Source organism: Alternaria burnsii, assembly GCF_013036055.1.
Source record: "Alternaria burnsii strain CBS107.38 chromosome Unknown 744, whole genome shotgun sequence".
NCBI lineage: Eukaryota > Fungi > Ascomycota > Dothideomycetes > Pleosporales > Pleosporaceae > Alternaria > Alternaria burnsii.
Genome location: NW_024066119.1, coordinates 756,087 through 775,014, shown reverse-complemented (window position 1 = coordinate 775,014; position 18,928 = coordinate 756,087). Strand labels below are relative to the sequence as shown.

The window sequence follows — 18,928 nt, the reverse complement described above, 5'->3', positions numbered from 1 at the left end:
CTGGGTATTCATCACATGCTGCGCAGCGCAATTTTGACCTCGAATACCCAAATCCAGTGAACCAGCACTCAAATACCTTCGCCTACCGCTCTAACGACTCCTGAGGCCAAAAGATGATTTATAAAAATGAAAGCAAGATACAGTATAACGCATGAGTCTATGTAGCTATCTTACAGCTATACACAGGCCTAATGAGGTAGACGAAGATCTCGCGCATAAGTCGCTAACCCTAACTGCCGTTGGATCTACCTGTCAGGATTCTTCTGATCACACTTCCATCTGTTTGTTGCTGCCCCGGGGCCTGAAGTAGTTTTCTCAGAGCTTCCTTGGCGGGTTTTGTCATGTTGCTTTTATGACCATCGTAGAACTCTCTCGTAACTCCAAATTCGCTCTTATAAAGCTTGAAATACTTGAGGGCTTTGGGGTCTCCAGGCCTCTCGCATGCCTCCTCCAATGGAGTACGATCCCCACAACCAGAACAGGGAATGATCAAGTCACCGGAGTTCGCCTTGATGAGTAGCTCTTCTAGAGCATCGTACGACTTGTGCCGTATAGCCACATTAATAGGGTGGCTTTGGCAGCTCAACAAAGGACAAGGCTCTCTCACTTGGCTAATATCTCTAATGAGCTCTTCTTTTATGACTTGTCGGAACCCCTTCGGGCTAGCAGAACCCGTCTGCGTGATCGCTGAGCATAGTCTGGAATGATCTAGAGCAACTGGCTGCGGTTCTTCAACGATAGGAGAAGGCACAGGGCTTCCGCCCTGATTGTCTGAACCATGTGGAGGTGTAGTGACGCCATTATCGTCATCGGGTTCCAGACTATGCAGGCTCCTGGGTTCTGGGTGTTCATTTTGGGGTTCGCTGGGGGCCTCTATCTCTTTCCAACGGTCTCTCACATCGGCAAGACGCTTGCTCAAGTAAAATGCTCCAATCCTTTGGCTCTTTTCGATCAAGAGAACGCGCAGAAATACAATACCGAGCGCATCTTTCAAAATCGGCTGCTCTGGCTTGTCGTTACACCAGCGAAATAATTGGTTGGACCATTTCACAACTTCAGGATGCACAGCTGCTTCCATCTGTCGTGCTTCCGGGATAATGCCGATAACCGGGTCAGGTTCGTCCAGATAATCGAAGCGATATAGCTCTTTTATCATTACACTTCTCCACTCATACGTATCACTTGTGACGTAAAACAAGTTGTCGGTTACCCCTCCCTCTACAATCTCTAGTTGTAGGCTGTTCAGCAATCTCAACACTCTTGAAGGCGTGTCTACCAGAAAACCCAAAACCATGAGGATGACACACCCCATTGACCAAACATCGCTGCCTCGGCTTGCTTTGCTAGATCCCCGTCGTTGAACCTCCGGAGCCTGAAACCTTCCCGCAGGTCTTGTCGCATAGAGTGAGGCAGATTGAGATGCTGAACGGTTTCTGTCGTATAAAGGCCCTGTCCTCTCTTTGGCATGGCGTTTGCGAGCCAGACCGAAGTCGCTTATCTTCCACTCGAACTTGGCTTCTTGTAAAGTTCCATCTTCCAATTGGATAGGAGGCCTATCAAAGACGAGTATGTTGTCGGGTTTTATATCGAGATGAAGAGTATCCAGATTGTCATGTAAACATGCTAGCGCCTGCACAAGGCCAACGAGATTTGTGAGTAATAGACTACTGGTCCAGGATTTCAGTCCTCTCTTTTCGTCGGTGAGAAACTCTTCGAGTGTGCAAGTCGCACGTTCGAAAATCAAACAGTGTTGTATAATACGAGTTTCGTCTCGAATGACAAAGCTCCCTGAATCCAGTAAGATCATCTTGTGCTTGTAATTTCCGTTACGGAGATCTTCGAGCATGTTACGCTCGATTTCAAAATTCGTCTCGGCCTCTTGTCCAGTATGCCCACCACTGAAGACCTTGAAGGCTAACACTGTTGGCTTTGTTGTATCCGCTGGTGCATAGCTACCATTCTTGCGCTTCTCCTCCCAGTGACCTGGTGCGACCTTTCTTGTAAAGACAGTTCCTGACGATCCGTCTATAGAAGCTAAAGGTGGACCAATGTAGGGCAACCGTTCTTTGGAGTGGAATGTCTGGTGCATATCTTCTCTGATCGTGGATGGAATAAAGATGTATTGGTAATCCTTAATGTATTCATGACATCGCGGTGGGAGTGTAGTTCTGTCCAAGCGGTCCTGGTCGAAGGGTAGCCATTCATCCGATGGGAAATCATGCTGGGGTGCTAGCAGCCAGTCCTTAAAATGATGGAGCAATCCGGAACGCTGGTGATAAAGAAAGAGCGCAAGCAGGGCCCTTCTCGAAGGTTCATTACATTCTGGATCACCGATTATTCTATGGAGGGCATTTTCGACAACTTCATCGGTGCTTTCGCTGAGTAGTTCTTTCAGGTAAGTCCTCAGCGCTTGTTCGCTCAGTATGGTTGTTAGATCACCTTTCGGTAGAAACCGACATATCTGAGTTTCACTGTCTGGGACTCCTACTATGGTGGATTTGATGCTTGCGCTGATTCTTCCGGAGAGGTGCTGCTGTTGAGTGTCGCGAGGCTGTGAGGACGATGTGCTCGAGCGCGGTAATGACGGGCTCCGCTGAGCGGTCATTGGAACTAGGCGATCTCCAGCTAAATCGACGGCCTAATCATGCAGCCGTGATACACGATAGCGTGTGCTCGAGGGTCAGGCTTCGGCATGTGTTCGATCGATCTTGCAACGCGCGAAGGTACACCCCTAACGCGTGGAGGAACGTGGGGCCCTTTATTGTTCGCTTCGCGGCTGTCATTCGGGTGATGTCAATGGCGATGGGGGAACGCGGGGACGGGATAAACCCGCGAGGCAACCACGGCCCATGTGACAAGGCCAATTGCAGAGCCGGGCTGTGCATATTCGCAGGACGTGCTGCCACCTCCAGCTTCGCGCCGCAGCTGCACGGCTGTGTGGCCGGTTTTTTAGTTGTAGCAGCGCTCCGCGCATCATGTGGACGCGCCAGCCTTCACAAAGTGGCAATCCTGTGGCAGTTTGCTCCCGAGCAGTTTCGCCAGCACATACCCTAGCCCCCAGACTCTTTGTCATCTGCATCACATCCTCGTGCAACGTGTTTATAGTGGTGTATTATGCCGTGTGAGGTTCACGGTAAAATAACATCACCGTTTTCCTCCAGCCTAATCCCACTATGGTTCGACTACAAGCAAACGATCGCTACTACAGTCGAACAGGATTGCTGAATTTCCTTCGAAAGACGTTCCCCGACTGCAAGAACTTCAGGATAAACGAGGTCAAAGATGGATTCTTCACCTTTGAGGCTCCCAGAGAACTTACTGACGTAAGTGGCTTACTCGTGCATCAGGCTCGAAGGTCCCACTAACGCCTACAGGACGAGTGGATGTGAGCAGACACGACTGATGACATAGCGGTCGAATATGTGCTAACGGTATGGATTTGCAGCGAAGCACAAGACTGAGGTATCTTGTCAGCCTAGTGAGGCAGATCGGCGGCTCACATTCACAGCCTGACAGCGTTTCGGCTGTGCATACGGAACTACATAAGCACGTAGTCGAGCGAGACTCACTATAGAATACATTCTGAATTTTGAGAGTTTATGCGCCTCTTCACAGCTTGCATAGCCAGCCCGTTTCTGTCACAATGTTTGCCGATGGTCTCCCTGCTCACGACCCAAGTGATGTACGTCCACTTGCGTTGTCGACAACGCAGATACGATCAAAAATCTTGGAAAATACTCGACTGTTTTCCAAACGGGAGGAAAAACATCTGATTGAGCTATTGGAACTGGGCGTTGATTCATCACGCGACCCGGATACTTTTACCTTCACAGATGAGGCGCAGTTGTCCAGTCATCTTCGCAGCGCTAGACGAGAAACTCTCGGTAGCGGGATAGACATATAGTAGGCATATTCTGAGCGACCATCTCTCGGGACTAACAATGAGATTCAGTCTTCTCCATCAGCAGCACACATGGGCTTCTCTCAATGCAAGCCGAGACATGGTCTCTACTCTCATGGATCATTGCAAAGTTGGTTGTGGTTTCTCGAAAATCCTCAGGTGCTTCAATGCACGTCATCTGCCCACTGAGGAAGCATATTCCGGCACCTCTCATACGGTGTTTACCGCCGACCGATCCGGTCAGTAGATCTTCCTGGTGCTTCCTGTCCGGGCTGACAGAAGATGACAGAGTTCGGCTGGGTCTATAAATATCCTGAGAAGAAAGACGTCAAGTCTGGAAATCCGTGGGTCATCCGGCATACTGGGATCTATCAGATCCACAACAAAAAGGGCTCTAGGTCCACATTGTTGATAGTGAACCCAAGTTCGAACGCACCTTTTGATGACTACCTCCGCAAGAGACTGCAGCAGGTATCGGGCAGATCTACAATAATATCGACTCCGACAATCATTCACACGATGTTGATATCAAGTCATCTCCAATCCTGGCGAGATTATCTGGAAGACCATGAAACCTTGCTCTTGAAGCTGGTAAAGTTGCTGTAAAGCTACCAAAGACTGTACTAACAGATGAATAGGATTTGAAGCCCGCCTGTACAGCTCTAGAAGAGCCCTTGGTGACTTTCGATACACTCAAAGAAGTCCGTGCGATCGAAAAACGAATATTACCAGCAGAGCCTTTGTTGACAGCGCTGGACGAACTGATTCGCGACCTTGAACAAGCTGGCGACCATTTGCTGGAAGCAAACGATGGGAATAAAGATGCACGCGTAGCCGTTCACCAGAGCCTGGAAGAGCTTCGAAAGGAGGCTCTTTCATATAGAAACCGAGGCGCATATCTCCAAAAACGAGTTCAGCTCACTGCGCAATCAGTATTGGACTCACTGAATTTGGGCTTCCAGCAGCTTGCCAAGGGGCAGAGTCAGAATACGTTCCAGATGGCAAGATCAGCTCGCGAAGATTCTGTCGCGATTAGAGCTATTACACTTGTGACTTCGTTCTATCTGCCGTTCTCATTCGTGGCGGTAAGTTTATCATGTTAGAAGCTATGACTAATGCTAAACTATTCACAGACGATGTTCGGAATGAACCTTGTAGACTTCGACTCCGAGTCTCGCAACCTCTTAGTATCGAAACAGTTGTGGCTTTACTTCGTCATCTCAATCCCTCTCACCATCTTGACCTTGGCTTGCTGGAGATGGAGAATGCAAACATACAGGAAAGGCTACCTGAAACAGGAAAACAGCTCACTAGAGTATAACAAGTCGATAGACAATACTTCGGATATGGAGATGGTATAGAACTAATTCAGACCGATTGCCTTCGTTCATTTCGAGGAGAAATTCCCTCCGGCCGACCGGCATTTGCTGCAGTCCGCTCAAGCATCTCGTGTCGCTCGGGTTGCGACGCAGTCTCTTCGTCAAAACGCTGAGCGCCAAACTTCGATTCGTCAAACTCATCCCTGGGCGACCCAGGTTTCTGCCAAAAACCAGCACTCGACCATGTTGTGGTTTTGAAGTTGAGACACCAATGTAGAGGCTTCGTAACCCTCCGCAGAATCTTCAATACTGTGTACTTCAACATAAACAATGTGGTGATGTCAAGTCGGTCAAAAACGTCTTCCAGAGCTTCGATGCCGGTATCTGGAATGAGCCAGGAGCAGAGGAACCATGCCAGCAAATTGGTACCAGAGAAAAGAAAGAGCACACCCTTTTGACCGAGTTCCCTCAAGAGCCACGGTGCAATCACAGCCAGGATACCCGCGCCCATGAAGTTCCAGAACACGGCAAGGCTCATCCCAAGCTCCCTATTCACAAGCGGGAAAACTTCTGCCGATATGACAAAAGCTGCGGGACCCTCCCCGGCTGAATATGCAATCATGAAGAAAGCAAGGAAGATGAAGTGACCCGCAATCATGCCAGCAGTGCGCTCACCCGGCTTCGTGATTACCAAGGCAGATCCTAACAGAGACACTGCCATACCAGGGAAAGACCAATTCAGGAGCGTGCGCCTTCCATTGGGTTTGTCGATCTGGAATAGTGCAATCATGGTCGCTGAGAAGTTGAGAAACATGAAGGCGAAAGAAATGCCTAGTAGTTGCATGTTCTCAGCCGGCGTAGTCTTTTCCGTGTGATGAATAATGGAATCTCGGAAGAATCTGTCAGCTAGGAAGGCCAGCAAGTTGATACCACACAGCTGTTGCGATATCATGACGGCAGCTGCAGCTAGGTGGGCTCTTCGTGTGAAGCCGGGGTAGAGAAACATGAGTTTGACTCTTGACCACCATTTAATGTGTTCTATCTCGTCTACAAGTCTGCTTTCAGACCTGGGTCCTGCGTCTGGGAGTGCTGTTGAATACGTCTTCGCTAACTCGTCCTTGAGCCGATGTTGCTCATCAATGAGACGCGTGTGCATCAAGTATAGCTCACCAGCAGCTAGTATTGGACTGGGTTCGCCGCGCAAATCGACCAACGATAGGTAAGCGTTTCGTACAAGCTTTTGGCTCTGCGTCATAACGCCATGTTGCCCTCTGAATGCTCCACTCTCTTTCAGAAGCCAGCGTGGTGATTCTATACTCGTCAGCATCAGGTACACCATGATCTGGTCTTGTTTCAAACCTACCGGGCGAGAACAGAATCAACGAGAGTAGAAGAAGTGCTGGCAGGAATGCTGCAATGAACATGTACCGCCAGCTTGAGTCGACATCGAGGCGATACACGCTCAAGTTAGCAACAGATCCAGCAGCCAATCCAAAAGCGACAAACAGCTGCCAGAAGACAAGGAGTATACCGCGCACATTCTTAGGAGATGTCTCGGACAGTAGTATAGGAACAATAGAGGCTTTGCCCGCCATGCCTGCACCGAGCAATATTCTGAATCCGAGGAGATGTTCCCATTTGTGAACAGACGCGGAACCAACAACGGAGATAAGACTAAAGATACCTGCAACGCAGATTGCACCTCGTCGACCAAACCCTAAGAACCTGGTGACAGGGTCGGTAATTATCAAGCCCAACACAGCACCAGCGAAGAATGGAACTCCTACGGTGACACCAAGAAGCCATGTGTTCTCGTCGAGGTGCACATTAGGATCCGTCGCTCGTTTCGCGATACCAGAGGAGGGTCCTGTATCAGTAGTTTTGCCCAGATTGTTCATAACTTCGATTGCAGCACCTGAAACAAAATCAGCCATGAATTTCAGCGCGCGACGTTGCAAGTTTACCCGCCATAGCTGCTTGATCCCAACCCCTAATGTCGTGTTAGTATTCTATTATGAGAAGGATAGCACACGCACTCACTGTGTCATCGCAGCGTATATGCAAGCCACTATCAGAAGTCGGTGCAATCTTGACAAGTTTTTCAAAGTTTCCATCTTCCCTCTCATCCAAGCGTTATATAGAACCTCAGTCTCGATCTTGGAGTACTCGTGTTCGCCGAGTTTAAGTCTCTTATTCTCCATCCAGGATTCATTGTTGTGCAAGCTTCGGAACTTGCTTTCGATAGCATCTTGCGATCGAAGTGCGAGTACGCCACGGATAAAAACATCTTCTTCGATCGGTAGGTAATGTCGTCCATAAAATGTGGCAGCGTGCCGTTCTGTAACTCGATTCAAGGGAAACTTGGAGACATGGCCAGGACTTAAGTTGTTAGCTGATCCACTATTTGCAGGGATTGGTGTTTTGTTACCTTTCGTTATTTCGGACTTCCGCCCAGAGTACCTGTGGGTCTCCTGTCGCCATTAGGCCTGTCATAGCTTATGGACACAGGAGAAAGTTCTTAGGGTAAATACTATCAAGAGAAGTTGACACAAGATGTAGGTGGGTAGATTTTGCTAAGCAGTGCCGGGACAAAGCGATGCATACAACCCATGCGGCTCTGCGGTTGACAATGGTCGTACCCAGAATGGCTTCGCGTACACTTGCATGCCCTTGATAAGGTTTCCTCGACCGTGTCTCCTATGACGCATCCAAGCATATCGAAGCCGCGTCACCATCTGTTTTTATCGCATGGACAACTAACCTCAGCAGCCAGCCACAGCCAGGCGCAGCTAGGAAATAAACCTCCACCTGCACACCAACCCTCGTCCTTTCGAGCTAGTTCTCGGCTGCAATTGGTGGCAGGTCCAGCCTAGAGCGCATGTGATGAGTTAAACAGGAGTGTAAGGTCTTGGCAGAGGTCCTCCAGCATCGGGTATGTTACCGAAGACCTACGTCGTCCAATCAGCACATAGGCTGCGCCCTCGAGAGGCATTGATTTTGGGGGCTAACAGCAGGCGGAAATTACAGGCTGCATGTTGAAGTTCGGCAACGTTTGCCTGATCACATAGCCACTCAGCCCGCATACTTGGTGGGAGATCGACCATAATCAGCCAGACGAAGGCATGTGGCTTATGCCAAGCCCGTCCCGCCCCCACAGTTATGTATACTGAGATTCTTGTATTTAGTAATGGTATGTGCAGCCTTGTTGGCAGACTCTCACACCATTCCACCTGGGTTTGTTATAATTGACGCGGTCATATCCAAGCGGTCCACGAGCCTGGTCGTAGAGCACGACATGGAACTTCCATGGAACTTCCATCAGTATAGCAGAACCAGCTAACTGCTCTAGCTAGGTAGGGGATCTCTGCAGTTGAATGGCCCCAAGGCTGGGTAAGAACTTGGTCTACTAAGTGATAACTAGAAGCGAGAGAAGCGTGTAGACTTCATCGACAAGCAGCGCTGTCAAAGCAGTGGACGTGACGATGTCGTTAAACAAAAAAAGCGCAATATAGGTTGATGGAGCCAGTAGAATCAACACATACGACCATAGGATCTTGAGAATTAGGCTTCCCGTCCGCTCAGCCATATACAAGCAGGATACCGGCGGATTAGTAGTTAGGTGGGTGACCACTAGCGAATCCCCGCTGTTGTATGTTTTTGATATTTTTTTCTCCATGGCAAGGCTGGCTGACTGCCATGTATGTGTTTCTTTTTTGTTACTCCTCGCGAGAATCTCGTCGTAGAGGGGATACCGTCTCGTCGAATCGCCCCTTGTTTCCAATTATCGTACTCAGATACTGCTTCTGTATTCATAATGAGTCATTCTGCTTCAGAACGCGCAATTAGAGATTCTTCCTGTTGCTTTAAGAGGTCCCCGGCATGATTTCAGGAATTATTTAGTCCTCTTTTCTTTTCAAGTCCTTGGGCTATCTTGTCGTACTCGAACGGATATGCTTCTAGAAATCATCTTCAGTATCCATACGTGGACGTTCGCAATCATTTTGACTAGCGCATACTTTCTTCGCTCAAGACGTCGGCCGGTTTTCCCCATCATCAATAGCCACCTCAACGATCCCTTCAGTCGCAAGGCAAATCGCGAATACAGCACGAATGCCGCGACGTTGATCACTAAAGGTCTCGCCAAAAACCAAGGCCCCATCACCCTTGCCATTCCCAATGGCCGCAAGATCGTACTTCCGTCGTCACTCACGAGCTGGGTGAAATCCAACAAAGACCTCGACCACAGAGAACTTGTGCGACAAGACTTTTACTCAGACTTCCCCGGTTTTGAAGGACTGACTCTTCTCCACTCTGGCGACATGCTCATGGACGTGATCAAGACCAAACTAGGCCAGAACGATAGTCTGATGCCTACCATGAATAGGAGTGCGGCAAAAGCTATTGAAGTTCACTGGGGAAACGACAAAGTCTGGCATGCGATCGATTGGCAGAAGGACACCACTGGTATCATCGCACGCGTCGCGTCTTCAGTCTTCGTTGGTCCAGAAAAGAGCGACGATGCGCAGTGGTTGGACGTCGTACAGGGCTACGTCGCCGCTTACTTCTCTGCTGTGAATGAGCTCCATGCATATCCCGCTTGGTCAAGACCCCTGGTGCAAAGAATCCTTCCCAATGCATCAGCTTGTCGCAAGTATGTCGTTCAAGCCCGCGACATCATGAACGAGGTACTTGTGAGAAGGCGACAAGAAGTTGAGAAGGCGAGTTTGGAAGGTAGATCACCGCCACAATACAACGACGCACTTGCATGGACACAAACTGCATCGGGTGGAAAAATGGAAGCAGGCGATGTCCAGTTGTCCCTTGCAATGGCTGCACTGTTCACAACGAGTGAGCTTTTCCGCCAGGTCTTGATCGATCTAGCCGAGCATCCTGAGCTTATCGAGCCATTGAGAGAGGAGATATCGCAACAAATTTCCACACATGGGGTATCAGTCGCTGCCACATCTGCCATGGTCCTTCTAGACAGCATTCTGAAAGAGTCACAGCGACGATCCGCTCCCTTAGGTACGTTCTCCATCGTCTTCATTTATGTTTCATGTCAAAGCTAACATGTACTCCGACCCAGTGGGCCTCGAACGCGTGGTCCTGAAAGACGCTATACTCCCGAGCGGCCAAAGGATACCTGCTGGCTCGCACGTCATGGTCGACTCTACAAATCTATGGGATCCCACCGTTTATCCCGACCCGGACCGCTTTGACGGCTACCGCTTTTTGCGCAAGCGTGAAGCAGGCGATAAAACTAGTCAATTTGTCCAGTCCGGTTCAGAGTTCAGTGTCTTTGGTGGTGGTCGTCACCTATGCCCAGGACGGTTTTTTGCGAGTAATGAGTTGAAACTCGCCGTGGCTCACATACTGCTCAAGTACGACATCCAGCTTGCAGAGAGGTATGAGGTAAGGTCACTACAATTGGGTGTATACAAGGTCGTCGATCCGATGGTGAAACTTGAGGTAAAGAGACGGGAGGCGGTGGGCGTAGATATGCCATTGTAAGCAAGCGAGGTCGTTAGCGGAAGTAATCCTAGCGGTACTGTGGAACTTCTTTGCGTGCGCAGACAAAATGATACCGGGGCTATGCGTGATTGAATTGTACCCAGTAACCTGGACTTCTTGATTTGGAACGAAAACTCCTGAGTGGTATTCAAACAATATTATACAGGCTGCCAGATGTTGTACGGAGAATCGACTATGCCGCTAGGTGTACGCGTCTATCTCGGGTGCGTAGCGTCTAGTCTTGCGAGGGCTTCGATGGGTCAGGCTGCTCGGCGAGGCGGTTGTCGCCTTTGGGTTTCGATTCGGCGTGGAATTGTGCAGAGCGAGGAGTGGTGCTGCCGTCGTCCCAGAATTCAACGTCGCCTTCTGCACTCAGAGAGCCTCTCTTGACTAGGCTGCCTTTCTCCCGCATGAGGTCTTCGATTGTGACGGATTTATCCGAGAATACCTGCTAACCGTTAGACTGCACCGCCAGTTGGTGTGTTCTTTCATCATACCTTGAGATGATCCGCGATCAGATGCCTGTTCTTGCAGCCCGGACATTGGATCAGGACAGTTCCATGATGGTATCCTTGTTTAGACAAGCGATGCGACGACCGTGTCTTGCAAACATTGCATGTGAAGGTGAGTTCGTACGACGGGACTTGTTCGCGTTCTAGTCGTGAGTCCGGTGCAGTCGTCGACGTTGGGGAGGCTGCATTTGACTCAAAGCGGACTGTGGCGGGTACACGCGCTCGTGATAGTATGGGCGAGGGGCGTGTGGCAGCTGACGTTCGCGGTGTGTGAAAGAGGCGCTTTGCGGGCGCTGGAATTCGCTCGGCGTGGGAAAGTCGTGCAGTCGAAGGCGCAGTGCTTCGGACGATGCCGCGTAACAAAGAGGAAGAGGAGCGCATGGCGGGTATTTCTGATGAGAACGACTCGAAAGACAGCGATATACAAAGATCGTGGGTATGACGAGGTATCAAGTGTGACGAACGGCAATGCAACGGGCAAAGAATAATTGACCGAGTGCCAAGCCATGACGACGGCGTGCTTCCGTTCAGCGGGGACCAGCCGCCCGCAACAAGTCCGAGACCTGAACCTCACCATCACTCGCGTCGGCCGCCACACGTGCCATTCCTTTGTCTTGACCTTCGCTGTACTGTGTTTTAGCGCTCGGATGTCTCACTGATATACCGTTGTTTTGACTGCGTCTATACCGCACCAGGCCTCACCATCAGCCTCCCTCCACTCAACCCACACCGAGCCTTGAAGCTCTGATTCACACCAACAAGAGGAGGCAGGAGCAACCATGATCGCAGGGCGAGGCAGACAGCGGATACGGCCGCCGAGGAGGGTATGTATTACCATTCACCTTCACTTTCATCGCGCCTTGAGTCTTCGCCGCTCAACCTCACTGTCCCAAATGTACCCTCTACTCTGTAGACTCAACTGACAATGGCATTCTCGCAGGGCCTACACGGTGACGAGATCGATTTCGAGAACACCTGGGCTACCATCGAGGCCGCTTTTCGAGAAATACACACAAAGAATGCGTCCAAGCTATCGTACGAGGAACTCTACCGCCACGCCTACCGTATCGTCTTGAAGAAGAAGGGTGAGGCCCTCTACGAAAAGGTCCACGAATTCGAGCGAAACTGGCTGAGCACCGAGGTTCGAGACCAAATCTCGCAACTGCTCTCGCCAAATCTGCTTGTCGACGCGCAGAGCGTTGGGGGAACTACACCGAATGAGCGACGTGTGGCTGGCGAGAAGTTCTTGAAAGGATTGAAGGGGGCATGGAGCGACCACCAGATCTGCACGAGCATGCTGGCAGATGTGCTCATGTACATGGTAAGACGATACGCCTTCGAGTATGGAAGCAGAGGACAATGACTAACATGGACCCGTTCAAGGATCGTGTCTATTGTGCAGACCATAGGCGGCCGTCTATCTACAACGCCGCCATGGTCCTGTTCCGCGACGAAATCCTCAACTCTCAAATCTCCCCGACCGACGCTCGAGCGATACTCAGTTTGCTGAACCACATCATCCTCGACCAGATACAGATGGAACGCGATGGCGACGTCATCGACAAGCACCTCATCAAGTCTTGTGTGTGGATGTTGGAGGGTCTACATGAGGGCGAGGTCGAGGCAGAAGAGCAGCGACTATACAACACGTCTTTTGAGAAAGAGTATTTGGAGACTAGTAGGGTGTTTTACCATGGAGAGTCGGAGCTCCTGCTCCGCGATTCACATGCTGGCGCATATTGTAAACACGCCCGACGCAGAATCTACGAAGAAGACGAGCGTTGCAAACAGACACTGTTGGAGAGTACCGGGCCCAAGATTCAGAAAGTCGTAGAGGATGAGCTCATCAAGAACCGGATACACGAGCTCGTGGAGATGGAGAGCGGCGTACGCTTCATGATCGATAACCACAGGCTAGAAGAGCTGAACCTCATCTACGATCTGAACAAGCGAGTAGACGAGAAGAAGCTCGAGACCACCCGGGCCATCCAACAGCGCATTGTCGAAATGGGTTCAGACATCAACAAGGACGCAATCGCGGCATCGCAAGCGCCTGCTGTTGCAACTGTTGCCGATTCCGCCGACAAGAGCAAGGGTCCGGCGCAAGAGAAGAGTCTGAACCAGCAGACTGTAGCTGCGATCAAATGGGTCGAGGATGTCCTTGCCCTCAAAGATCGTTTTGACAATATTTGGCGCGAGTCGTTCGAGTGCGATCCGTTGCTGCAACAAGCCCAGACCGCGAGTTTCTCCGAGTTCATCAACTCGGTCACATTCCCGCGATCATCTGAATACATTTCCCTCTTCATCGACGAAAACATGAAGAAGGGTATAAAAGGCAAGACTGAGGCTGAGATTGACGCTGTCCTAGAGAAGGCTATCATCTTGCTACGATACGTACAGGACAAAGACCTCTTCGAGCGTTATTACAAAAAGCATTTGTGTCGACGTCTGTTGATGAACAAGTCCATCAGCAATGAAGTCGAAAAGCAGATGATCTCGAAGATGAAGATCGAGCTCGGCAACAACTTCACCCTGAAGTTGGAGGCCATGTTCAAGGACATGACTATTTCCGAGGAACTTACTGCTGGCTTCAAGAAGCACGTAGAAGGTCTTGGCGAGAAGGATCCTAAGCGCATCGAGCTGTCAATCAACGTGTTGACCAGCATGACATGGCCTCTCGAGACTATGGGTGGTGCAGCTGCCGACGAAGAAGACAAGCGACCGCGGTGCAACTACCCCGTTGTCGTAGACAAGCTCAAGCGCGGTTTCGAGAAATTCTACAGCCAAAAGCATTCTGGACGACAACTTACTTGGCTACCCAATATGGGATCGGCGGACATCAAGGCTGTCTTTCCCAAAGTTGCTCAGAAGGACGGATCCTTCAAGGAGCGTCGCCATGATCTAAACGTGTCGACATACGGCATGATCATCCTACTCTTATTCAACGAGCTTGGTGCCGACGAACGCCTGACTTTCGAAGAGATCCAAGCTCAGACCAACATTCCTCCGAGTGACCTGATTCGGAACTTGCAGTCGCTAGCTGTAGCGCCCAAGACGCGAATCTTGATCAAGGAGCCCATGTCCAAGGATGTCAAACCTACCGATCGATTTTCTTTCAACGAAGGATTCCAGGGCAAGTTCGTCAAGATCAAGGTTGGTGTTGTCAGCGGCGGCAACAAGGTCGAAAGCGATCGCGAGCGACGCGAGACAGAGAAGAAGAATGACGATTCGCGAGGCTTCTGCATCGAGGCTGCAGTTGTCCGAATCATGAAGTAAGTATTCTTAGATTATTTCAAGAAAGACCATGCTAACAACGAAACAGGCAACGTAAAGAGCTGTCGCATCAACAGCTCATGTCTGAAACACTCGGCCAATTAAATGGTCAATTCAAGCCCGAAGTCAACATGGTCAAGAAGCGCATTGAATCGCTCATTGAGCGCGAGTACCTTGAGCGTGTAGACGGAGCACAGATCGATTCGTATAGGTATCTGGCCTAGAGGAGAGGAGGCTATTTAAAGAGCTATCCAGCATATATCTGCAGGCGTTTCAGGTTTGGTCGCTGGATTTGGCACGGACTACCACAGTGAAATGCATAGCATTGGCGTCGACGGAACAAGGTTATGGGCGTCGTACAGGCGTCAATTCTAGATGCCGTTGAGAATCAAAATAGGCGTTTTAGCGATTCTCCAATATAATGACATATGAATGAAAACATTCGCCACACTGTAGACATGGCAGACGATGATTGTGTGGGCTATCTCTCCTCGATTTTGTTGCAGGATCAAAATAATCAAATTCCTCACTTGTACCTGCCTACGACCTTTCTCCTCTTCTCAAACGCATCTCCAGCAGCAGATCCAGAACCCCTCGGACCATCTCCAACAGGCCTCTTCCTGCTCTTCTCCAAACTCCCCAGGTTACCACCCTTCTTCTGCGTCAAACGCTCAATGCGATCAATACCAGCGCCCAAAGTCCTCCATTCCTCACCGCCAAACCCACCATCACGCTGCTGTCTTGCCTTCTTCTTCGCAGCCTCCTTCTTGCTATCAGGAGCCAGACGTGTGAAGTTGGCTTCTTCGTACTCGCGCCTCTCATTCTCTTCACGACGCTCACGCTCAGACTTCGTGTGTCGACCTCCATTCGTGATGGTGCTTCCGATACTAGGCTCGGCGATTGGCGCGCCAGAGAGCTCAGTCGCGATGAATTCATCCAGGGTGGCAGACTTTCCTGGACGGCGATCTCGGCGCGCTTCGCGACCTTCGGGTGTTGGCATCGCCATTGGGGTGATCTTGGGTGGACGGTAAATGCCATCCTTTGCTGATTCGCGCGCACGCTCTTGCGCCGCTTCAGTCTTTTGACGGGTAACTTGGGCACGGCGAGGGCCGTAGGCCATCTCGTCTTCATCGTCTTCGGTTTGTGCAGAGCCGTTGGATTCGGCGTCGCTGACGTCTGAATCGGATCCAGTATCGGCCTTGCTCTTTCTTAGTTTTTGTGTAGGCTTTGCTGTGGCTTGGGTGGTGCGTCGTGTGGCATCATCCGCGGTTCTCAAAATCTTGTCGATCTGGTATTTCAGGCGGCTTTCAAGCGGTCGCACACCCTTCTCGAGGTAGACCCTCAACTCCACGAGCTTTTGAACGACCTCATCTTGAGGATGAAGATCCGTCTCTTCCTGGTTGCCCTTGCGCGACCGTAGCTTCAGCAGGATAAGAAAAACGAGGTTCTGTAGATAGGACAGAAGCAGCTCATTCTTCACGTCCAGTAGTGAAATGCCCTCTTTTGGTGGCAAGATATCATCATTTGGAAGTGCCTCCGTGGCGGATTGGATAGATGTAGTCAGAGTCGCGAGTAGCGATTCCAGCGAGTTGTCGACGGCCATGATGTTTGAGACGGAGACGTGATCGTGGTTGCCGCGCGTTGAAGATGTCGAAGTTGCAAAGAAATTTTAGTGGGGCTTAAACACGCTAACTCACGGCCCAGTGTCTGGCCTCCATCTGGGCACCAGCTCTTCCAACCCCACCTTCACCTCATCCTAGTATCTGTCGTCAACACATCCTTTGAGCCAGTTCGAAATCTTTCTCGGCTTTCTTTTGCGCTGCGCAACTTTCTTTCGGGACGAGGACCGGCCATGCTACCTGCAATATGACGTCATACCAATATTCAGCTCTTTCTCCTGGTTCCATCAGAGTGCTGGCCGTCTCAGGCACCAAAGACGCGCCGTCGTATAAGATAGAAGTACTTAATCTCGCAGAAAAACCGCGGTTCGAGGCCTTGTCCTACACGTGGAACGATTACAACAACGAGGAACCTAGAGTCATTGACGGAAATGCTAACACTTATGCGTCCATTCCTATAGCCGGTGCTGGGTCTCTCGATATCACACTGCACCTCGTGCATATTCTAAACCATATTCACGGATTATTGGTACAACCTGGTTCGAGCGGAAGAATTTGGATAGATCAGATTGCTGTGAATCAACGCGATTTGGATGAGCGGAGTCACCAGGTTGCCCTTATGCAGCAAATCTACGGACAGGCGGAGCGCACACTGATGTGGATTGGGAAATCTGTTAAACATACGCCCGTGCTACTTGATTTGATACAAAATCTACGTGGTGTATCGCTCGATGTTGATTGGGATCGCCCTGCGATGAAGAGATTGGAAAGTAGACTACTTGCTACCTTTCGTCAAGAGGATGAGCTACGATACTCATATACAAAAGCACAATACATGAAAGCTATTGATTGGGTCCTCGGTCTCCCGTACTTCGAGCGAGCTTGGATCGTCCAAGAGATCGTTTTGTCGACTCAGCCTACACTTGTTCTTGGATCGACACCATTTCATCTATACATCCTTCACCATACAATCTTCATCATCAGATATTCCGCAGACCCGTACCTTCAAGACGCGTACTCAGAGTTAAAATACACTATTGGAGTTGATCGCTTCCTAAGCATCGATACGGCACGCAGGTGGCTGCGGGGCGATCCTAAATACAAAGCTTTGTACGGAGATTTTTTGGATGTACTGTTCTGGCTCTCGTCTCTACGTGAGGCAAGCGATCCAAGAGACTCCATCTATGCATTTTTGGCTCTACAAAAGGACGATTCTGGCTTCCGTGCTGTTGCGAACTACAACCTGTCTATCGCACAAGCATATCGGAAGTTCTGCATAGACATAGCAAGTCAAACCGGCTCCCTCCCATTTTTAGGGCTTGTTCGTGGCAGCGCAGACGCCGAGATACCTTCCTGGGTGATAGACTGGCGGATGGGCCCCTTTTCTGCCAAGGACAAATGGCAAGGTTACAGAATTGGCGACCCTCAAAAATTCCCATATGCCGCCGCCAAAGATCGATTGTACCAAGCGGCTAGAAATACACACGAAGACGATATGCGCTTGGCCGTTCGAGGGCGTGTTATCGACTCGGTTCAATCTGTGTCATGTGTTACGCGTGAGGAGCTTGCAAACAGTGGATTAGAAAATGTGCGATTGGCAGAGGAGATGTCCAATATAGGAACATTCATGCCTACAGTGGATGTCGATACTCCCGCCAAGACACAGCTTGCTAAAACACGCGTCTTCGCTACACTTGTGGGCCTCGATCCGGGCCAGCAGCCTCTTGGAGAGTCACTACAATATACTCCAGAAGAATTGACTTCAATGTACGAGCACTACATTGATACACATTCGGCTGATGACATTGGCGAAGAGCTCTACAAGCAGCGATTCAATCATACAAACCTGAGACTTGAGCATAAGCGACTGTTTCTCGGCCGCAAGCAGTTATTTGGTATCGGTCCAAACGCCATCCTCCCAGGCGATTGCATATGTATCGTACATGGATCTACGGTTCCTTTAATCCTAAGACGATGCGAAAACGGGACGGAGTACACAGTAGTGGGACAGTGTTATTACGAGAACTGGATGCATGGCGAGCTAGTTGACTGGAGAGAGGGTGAGGCTGATGAGTTCGTGTTGATATAAGATACGTTCAGCTTCAACGATCACCGAATCTAAGGACATGTCCATGTCTCGGTTCATGCGCTACCTTCAGGCCTCAGGAACAAAGGCATACCCTTGCTCCTATCTCCAACTTTGGTACTTGTAAAGGAAAGGACTTAGACGTCATTCCCACATATTTCATGCTCCGCGTTCGCGTTGTACTGTCTTGAAGCAGCACAACTATCCAATAATGTTACCGGAGCGCACTCCCGTCGTTCCGTCTGTGGCGTCGTGTGAGGACCAACGTACCAATCACAGCTTAAGACGCCAGGCACTATTGAACGCCCTGGCGCATGCGAACCAACCAGCGATCAAAGTCGTGCATAAAGCTGAGCGCTAGTCTGGTGATTTCTGGAATGATGCCGTGTACATTCCAACTCTCATCATCAGATAATCCAAGCCATGGCTCTTGCTGACTGGTCAAAACATCGTATCACATAGTCGGCGACTCGAGATCGTGGCTGCAGTACGTGGTTTCAACGGCGTTGAGTTGGGTTGAGCTTCTAGAAGACATGTACGTGTAACGCACCTAAAGGTCGGTGAAGACGAGGCTATAAGGCATGGCTTGCTACTAAGCTCCTACAAAAGAGCCATGCACACCGTACCCTGGATGACAAGACAGAAGTGGTTTGACTCAGATGACTACCAGCATCATCATCAACCACCAACACGACATCGTCCCTGAC

At 50.2% G+C, this 18,928-nt stretch overlaps 8 protein-coding genes across 8 annotated transcripts; 4 read left to right on the top strand and 4 right to left on the bottom strand.

Annotated features, from left to right (window-relative positions):
- Window positions 1–229: 229 nt before the first annotated feature.
- GT037_008730 (uncharacterized protein) lies at window positions 230–2,605 on the bottom strand (the record flags this gene model as incomplete). The annotated part of the gene is made up of 1 exon (XM_038933777.1): window positions 230–2,605. The coding sequence occupies one exon, from the start codon at window positions 2,603–2,605 to the stop codon at window positions 230–232; it is 2,376 nt and encodes a 791-aa protein (XP_038783742.1).
- A 568-nt stretch (window positions 2,606–3,173) lies between these two features.
- On the top strand, window positions 3,174–5,262 carry GT037_008729 (uncharacterized protein; the record flags this gene model as incomplete). The annotated part of the gene is made up of 7 exons (XM_038933776.1): window positions 3,174–3,323; window positions 3,375–3,385; window positions 3,616–3,903; window positions 3,953–4,140; window positions 4,191–4,492; window positions 4,540–4,986; window positions 5,035–5,262. 7 exons carry the CDS (start codon window positions 3,174–3,176, stop codon window positions 5,260–5,262), a joined length of 1,614 nt encoding a protein of 537 aa, XP_038783741.1.
- A 7-nt stretch (window positions 5,263–5,269) lies between these two features.
- GT037_008728 (mfs general substrate transporter) lies at window positions 5,270–7,713 on the bottom strand (the record flags this gene model as incomplete). Its single annotated transcript, XM_038933775.1, has 5 exons — window positions 5,270–6,531; window positions 6,584–7,135; window positions 7,185–7,210; window positions 7,261–7,599; window positions 7,649–7,713. 5 exons carry the CDS (start codon window positions 7,711–7,713, stop codon window positions 5,270–5,272), a joined length of 2,244 nt encoding a protein of 747 aa, XP_038783740.1.
- Window positions 7,714–9,170: 1,457 nt separating this feature from the next.
- Window positions 9,171–10,731, top strand: GT037_008727 (cytochrome p450; the record flags this gene model as incomplete). Its single annotated transcript, XM_038933774.1, has 2 exons — window positions 9,171–10,245; window positions 10,307–10,731. 2 exons carry the CDS (start codon window positions 9,171–9,173, stop codon window positions 10,729–10,731), a joined length of 1,500 nt encoding a protein of 499 aa, XP_038783739.1.
- Window positions 10,732–10,966: 235 nt separating this feature from the next.
- Window positions 10,967–11,624, bottom strand: GT037_008726 (dnl zinc finger domain-containing protein; the record flags this gene model as incomplete). The annotated part of the gene is made up of 2 exons (XM_038933773.1): window positions 10,967–11,179; window positions 11,229–11,624. 2 exons carry the CDS (start codon window positions 11,622–11,624, stop codon window positions 10,967–10,969), a joined length of 609 nt encoding a protein of 202 aa, XP_038783738.1.
- A 544-nt stretch (window positions 11,625–12,168) lies between these two features.
- On the top strand, window positions 12,169–14,740 carry GT037_008725 (cullin-domain-containing protein; the record flags this gene model as incomplete). Its single annotated transcript, XM_038933772.1, has 3 exons — window positions 12,169–12,564; window positions 12,627–14,515; window positions 14,566–14,740. The coding sequence occupies 3 exons, from the start codon at window positions 12,169–12,171 to the stop codon at window positions 14,738–14,740; spliced, it is 2,460 nt and encodes an 819-aa protein (XP_038783737.1).
- Window positions 14,741–15,042: 302 nt separating this feature from the next.
- On the bottom strand, window positions 15,043–16,119 carry GT037_008724 (uncharacterized protein; the record flags this gene model as incomplete). The annotated part of the gene is made up of 1 exon (XM_038933771.1): window positions 15,043–16,119. One exon carries the CDS (start codon window positions 16,117–16,119, stop codon window positions 15,043–15,045), a length of 1,077 nt encoding a protein of 358 aa, XP_038783736.1.
- A 263-nt stretch (window positions 16,120–16,382) lies between these two features.
- On the top strand, window positions 16,383–18,224 carry GT037_008723 (uncharacterized protein; the record flags this gene model as incomplete). The annotated part of the gene is made up of 1 exon (XM_038933770.1): window positions 16,383–18,224. The coding sequence occupies one exon, from the start codon at window positions 16,383–16,385 to the stop codon at window positions 18,222–18,224; it is 1,842 nt and encodes a 613-aa protein (XP_038783735.1).
- Between the last annotated feature and the right edge of the window lie 704 nt (window positions 18,225–18,928).